This window comes from Austrofundulus limnaeus, unplaced genomic scaffold, assembly GCF_001266775.1.
Source record: "Austrofundulus limnaeus strain Quisiro unplaced genomic scaffold, Austrofundulus_limnaeus-1.0 Scaffold165, whole genome shotgun sequence".
Lineage (NCBI taxonomy): Eukaryota > Metazoa > Chordata > Actinopteri > Cyprinodontiformes > Rivulidae > Austrofundulus > Austrofundulus limnaeus.
The window spans coordinates 462,317-468,731 of NW_013952567.1; the positions used below are offsets into that span (position 1 = coordinate 462,317).

At 36.8% G+C, this 6,415-nt stretch overlaps 1 protein-coding gene across 1 annotated transcript in view; it reads right to left on the reverse strand.

Annotated features, from left to right (window-relative positions):
• Positions 1-1,263: 1,263 nt before the first annotated feature.
• Positions 1,264-6,415, reverse strand: part of bcam (basal cell adhesion molecule (Lutheran blood group)) — a gene marked incomplete in the record, with an annotated part of 60,778 nt that continues 55,626 nt past the window's right edge. The window contains 3 exon segments of the mRNA XM_014017293.1: positions 1,264-3,119; positions 4,807-4,903; positions 4,978-5,119. Coding sequence (XP_013872747.1) covers positions 3,117-3,119; positions 4,807-4,903; positions 4,978-5,119 — 242 coding nt within the window.

Here is a 6,415-nt window from a genome sequence, read left to right on the forward strand (position 1 = left end):
CTCATTTGCATTTAAAGGAACAGCATCAAAATGAGTTGACCTGAGACACACCTCAGAAATGGGGTGAAAAAGGGGCTTGGAGCTGCAATGAGGAATTCAGACCAAAGCATTGCAGTTCCACTTTATAAAGCATAATATGTCTCTTTTAAATTCTCTTGCATTTACATTGTTAAATTTTATTTGATTCTATTTCCATTTAAATATTTGAAAAATGTGTTGTTTTCTTATGTCTATTTAAATTCAAATAAACTGGGGACTTTGAAAATGTAAACCAAATAAAAAGTTTCAAGAGATTCAAAATAATCTCCTTTTCCAATATTACAGAGAGAAACCCCTAAAGCTGCAGCATTTAACCTCACCAATGTTACATCAGCAGGACATGACACAGTCACTTTTCAGTACACGCCTTGTAGCCACCCACTTTAACGCAACTCACTTCCATCTTCACTGCTTTATATTCGCAGCACAGATCGATTTGACCGGGCCATTTCAAAGGGAGACTTTTCATTTGCTAATGGAAAACCAGCAGCGAAGGAGACGTGCCGCCTGTAACCAAAGGAGGCTGCATATGGTGTTGGTGTAACCTTCCAAGCTATGGTGCAAGGTTAGATCATGCTGTTACGTAATGTTGCAGCAGGAGAATGATGCACCAGTTCAGAAACTGAAGGGATTTCGTTCATCTTGCCTGATAATTACCCTCCGGTTCTGACAGAAAGATGTGATCATCAAGAATCATCCTGCAAACTCTTACTGATCTGTGCACAAAGCAACAGAGCAATTTGCTGATGATTGATGGAACTAATTTTCCAAAATAACAGCAAGATGACAGAACCCCGCATCATAAAATCAGCTGTGAGAAAATCCATAAATACATCTCTGATGCAGAAATGTGGGCTTCGTTTCCATTTAGTCATTCTGCCAGAACAAATCACAAGATGAGTCAAAGTGGGTGAAATTTGCATAATGTTGTTAAATCAAGGATATTAAAATTTGGTGCATGATGGAAATCAATTTAGATATCATCTAGTAAAAGAAAGAAAACTCACTCAGATGATTTGCATCAAAAGCAATTAGATTTCTGGCATGAGAGGACACTTTAGAGATGACAGGGATGTGGGTTTCAGCTCACATTTAGTGAATTTTAACACTTTTTTTGTAGTTTTTGTTGTTATAATGAGAAAACACCAACTGGAATCAATCCAATTCCAAGACAAGAGCTTTGAAAAGCTGACCGATAGAAAGAGAAATAAAAACACAAAGCAATGGGGTGAGAATAGACTTTCTTGAGGTTTTTCATTATAAAGTCTACACAGTTGGAAGAAGGAAAAAAAGATACATCAACACACCACATAGATCACAAACAGTGTAGCGCAAAAATATACAGCATACAATAAAAATGTAAAGCACTGAATGTCTTATAAAAAATCTAACTGAATATAAAAAATGTATTTTCTTAGTGAATGGAGATTGTGGAGCGTGGAAAAATAAAACTCAGTAGCTCTAAAATTGTGAATCCCCTTTAGAAAAGCCTGTTTTGACACCACAGCATTCTAATGCAAACACAGAAAAATAAGAAAAGTTTTCAAAGTTTAATCACTGATCTTCACCTGTCACTGGTCTGCTAACAATCAGCAATGTTTACAGCAAGTTCAGCAGACAAACGTTCAAAACATACAAGTCTTGCAGCTGCAGAAAGTGGATCGAGGTGACTTTTTTAAATAAAGACATTAAGGTCATTGGTTCCAGTGTTCAACAAAATACGACGACCTGCAAACCTGTTTTTACCCTGCTGACAGTGCAGGAAAGAAAATGTAAAAAAAAAAAAGAAAGAAAAAAAACATGAATTACATGCCTAACCACAGAGAAAGACAATCAAAATATTTCATTTGAGGAGAAGGAAAAAAGTACAAATGTACCTTACATACTCCTGCAGCATCTCCCACTTTTCATTTCCTGTTTCCTAGAGTGAACCTCTGCTTGTATTTATTTCTAACTGGTGAATCTGTCACCACAACCTTACAGACCTCGAAAGTCACATTTTGTTGGAAAACACCAACAAAGAAGAGTGTGTGTCGAAACTCTCCCCAAATATCTTTTTTGTAGAGCAAAAACTGGTGATTTGAACCTGCTTTTGTTACTTTTCAGTCTTATCCCAGGTTTCWGCCCAGAATGGAAACTATAAAGCTGTAAGAAACGAAAGCCAGCAGCTTTATACACACAATCACAGAGCTCCTCTAGCTTCACAAAAAAAAAAAAAAAAAACAGTCACTGAATTTACATATAAAACAGAAGAGCAAAAACATAGAATACATTTGTAGTAGAAATGGCATAAACAAATTTGTACAACTTAAACGTTTTCTAATTTGGTGGCTTTTGAACTGAATTTTATAAAAGCAAGTGATTCTAAAGACAGAAAAGCTGATTTGAAATACCTGCTTTGATTTCGCTGCAAACTAATCATGGAAATTAAAAACACAAAAAAATGAACAGCGATAGAGATTGTAGAGCAAAAAATTTACAGCCAAACAGTGAGCGTGTGTGATTACATTTAGTAAGCAATTTTTTTTACTTTTGAGGTGAAATAAATATAGCCTGAAATATTGGTTTCCCAAAAATCACCAGCAGTAAAAGAAATTTGAGTAGACTCCAAAACAGAAACTCTCAAAAACTAAAGAAAAAAATCAGTGGTTATTTTTGCATTGGATACAAATCCAGACAGTGTTAGTTTTTTGTGGATATTTATGGATCCATTCTGCAAAGGAGTCTACCAAATATGTGACTGATAAAAAAAAGAAAGAAAATTGATTATTTTATCCAGTGATGCTGCATTTTACATTTTAAACCTGTGCTAACACAAGCTGGATGAAGTTCTGCAAAAGCATTATTTAATAAAAAATAATAATAAAAAACAACACACCCAGTTTGTCAAATCCAGTTTCCAAAACAAGTGTAACAAAGCAAAGTGTATTTTAAAAGTCACCGATAGAAACCCACTCCCCAACACCACCACTTATTGCCCCCTTCAGTCTTGTGTAAAAATAAAAAAGCCCTCTTGTCTTCATAACTGTCATCCTCTTCCCTTCATCCCTCTGAGTTATTTTCATCATCCGGTTTCATCACTGAGAAAAGACACAAGGACACACAAACGTTATTACAGTAAGATGAAGCTTTTATTTCAAGGAATAAAAATGACCTACAATAAACCAGTAAGACAACTGTGTCACTTCTCAGTTTTTTCTTTAAAAATGAAACCTTTTCTTTTTTTTATTTATGGTTCACACAAAGTTGAAAGCAAACTGAGGTACCATTAACATTCACATTTACTTCATTTTTGGATGACTTTGCTCAGTAAAGTGTGGGAATCTCACAAGAAACCTTGTTTAAACCACAAAACACAATCATGCATTTTACAGCAGTGTGGTTCTTTAGGTACTGGTCCTCTTAAGGTCCAGATTTGTCTCTTGCTAACAATATTTGGTGAACTGGAACATAAAGTATGCACCATCTGCCCATTTCTGTAGACACATAATTAATTGCAAAATAAAAGAATATGGCACCTTAGATGTTTCTGTTTATCATCATATTTTTAACTGTTTTTTTTTTCTGGAATAGAAGGACTGAGTGGATAAAGCTGTAGGAATCAACAGGTGTGGCTGTCTGTCAGCCATCTTGAATTCAGAGAAAATTCTCTTGCAGTTACAACAACTGACCACTGAATAAACCTCAATGGAGTGAAGCAGTAGAGAGCAGTCCAGCAGCTGATATGCATTTTCATCATTTACACTACAAGGTACTGCTCCACTGCGGTGCAATGTTTGTTTTACTGCCCTGAAGCATGAGTTCTGTTTCTCACTTCTGAGTTGCTTTGGACAAAAAGCAGCTGCTAAATGATTCAATGATTCATTTCCCCAAGGCAACTCTACTGAATCATGGTGTCGCCATCAAAGACAAGAAAAAAAAGTCAAAACATTTAACAAATTCTCATTTTAAACATGCAACATGCTGTTGCCTTCGGAGGACAGTTTATGATTACCAGCAAAGTTGCACTTTATAGAATTTGGAGAGGACGACTTTTACTTTAAAAGCAAAGTAAGAAGTGTGGACAATCTCCTTAAATTTCCTGAAATGTCATTCAGCTTCCTGTCAGTGATTCACACAAAACGAGAACCACATTGAAACTTATTTTTAAACCCAACTTAAATACAGCAGATGTCATTACAGTAAAATTAATGGTGAAGTGTTTCATATTTCTGTTCCTTCCATCTGTCAGATGAAAAAAAAAAACTCATTTCAGCTGAGGAGACCAAATTCTTTAACCTGCTGTCTTTAAACTACAACTGCAGACCAACGGTCAGACTGAGTTTTTCTGGACTTGGACAAGAATTTCTAAACGCAGAATGCACAAATCCAGTTTTAGACTCTTTAAATTAGGAAATTTACCCTTATTGATTACCAGATGAACTTCAGCTCACCATTAGCCCGGTCCTGGCCTTCCTGCACAGTTCCACTTAATTCTCGCTTCCCTTCACTGCTCCATCTGGGCTTTCCAATTAAAATCAATTTGTCTCACAAAGCCTTCAGCACTCATTTACAGCCATCCTTTTGGGCTTGGTACTTTTGTCTTTCCAGTAGAAGATGATTGTTTATGGCGGTTTGCAATTAGCTTCTTAGCTTAGCTTWCTTCACGATTAAGCTGGCGCACTTACATCATGGCCAAACTGARTAACAAGGGTCGAGTTTTTACCAGGCTATTTCAACATTAAAATATATTTGGAACAATGACCCTTGACCTCTTCTAGTTCTAACCTGGTCTTTGGATGGGTTCTTAAGAAGTCCGTCCTGCTCATTGGGCTTTTCTGTCTTCATCTCCACCACRATTTCATTGTTCACCTCTCCTTTGTGTCTGGAAAAGAAAAACACATCAGATAAGTGCTTTTGTCATTTTGTTCATTTAACTCCTCCTTCCCTTTTACTYACACTTCCTTCTGGTCCTTCTTGCTGCAGGGTAGCTTGGTTTTCTTACTCAGAAAATAGATGAGGGCCACCAGCATCAGGAGCAGCAGAACACACACCACCACGGCTATCACCACGCCGGTGGAGCCTCCCTGCTGCTTGTCAGCTTCATCACCGCAACGACGGGAAAACATGGAGGGGAGGATGGAGAGGGGGGAGGGGTTGGTGGGACAGTCAAGGAGGAAGGATGTCAAAGTAGGGAGGAATGGAGATTTGATCAAAGTGAAGGAGGTTGGAGGGGGATGGAATGAAAAGATTTTTTTGGGGGGGGGATTCACAAAGGGAAGAGAAGCACCACGAGGAGTGTTTGATTTGTGAGGTGGAAAAGGGAGGATGAGGAGGAGGGGAAATGATTTAATTGGAGGTGGATTAAAAGGAAAAAGATGGAATGAATGTAATTCAGGTGAAAATAATTAATAGATGGGTGGGAGGGTGGTTGGAGATAATAAGGGGTGGGGATTGGGATGTGGGATTAGTCTAATTTCTGAATGCAATGACTGAAATGTGATGGGACCCAATAGGAGGGCCTGTTTCCTCACAGGTAACAGAGACGGCTTCAGAAAACAAGACTAACATATACTCACCATTCCACCTACACTTGTGTTACCATAGATGTGAGGACACAATGCTAAAGAAGTGTTCCTAAAATGACTTCATACTCTCATAGTGAAAAACAAAAAAGAGCTATTAAGGTGACYAGACTTTTCTGTAGTTCTCTTGATAAATTATTGAACATGTTTTCTCTTTCAGAGAGGCCTTAGAGAGGGWGGGATGATGGACTGTTTCTTGGCTTAAAGCTCTGACTTCCTGGCATCTCATCTGGCTGYCTAGAAACCTCACAGCAAAGATAAAACTCCAAGAAAATGTCTGCTTATGGCTTTAGTGGATTGTAAGAAATGCATTATGTTTTTGGTATTTTTGCTAAACAACACAGAACATCAGCAAAGAAACTAGAAACTTTTTTTAGCTTTCTTTTTTTGTCACACATTATTTTATTCAAACATCTGAAACATCTCCAGAATCTTTACTTTGAAATAAAATCCAGTTTGGCCATTGTGAATTGCRTCAGATACCAATCCAAAATCATTTTAGGTATTACTATATTTGAAGCCATATTCCTAATTTTAGTCATCAAAGCAATAATCAAGTTGTCAACATCGAATGTGATGCAAACATTTCTCAAACACTGCTTTAATACACTGCATAACAAATGTTTCAGGTGACAATATAAATCAGCATTGATTTATWTTGTCAGTGGATTTGAAAATCTGACATTTAATCAATATCTATCAAAGCAAACTAAAATAATTTTACAGTCCGATATCAATAAGATTCAGCACTTTTTAATTTTTTCTTTTATTTTGCAAACTGGGATTTTTTTCCTAGCCATTTTGTTTAATAA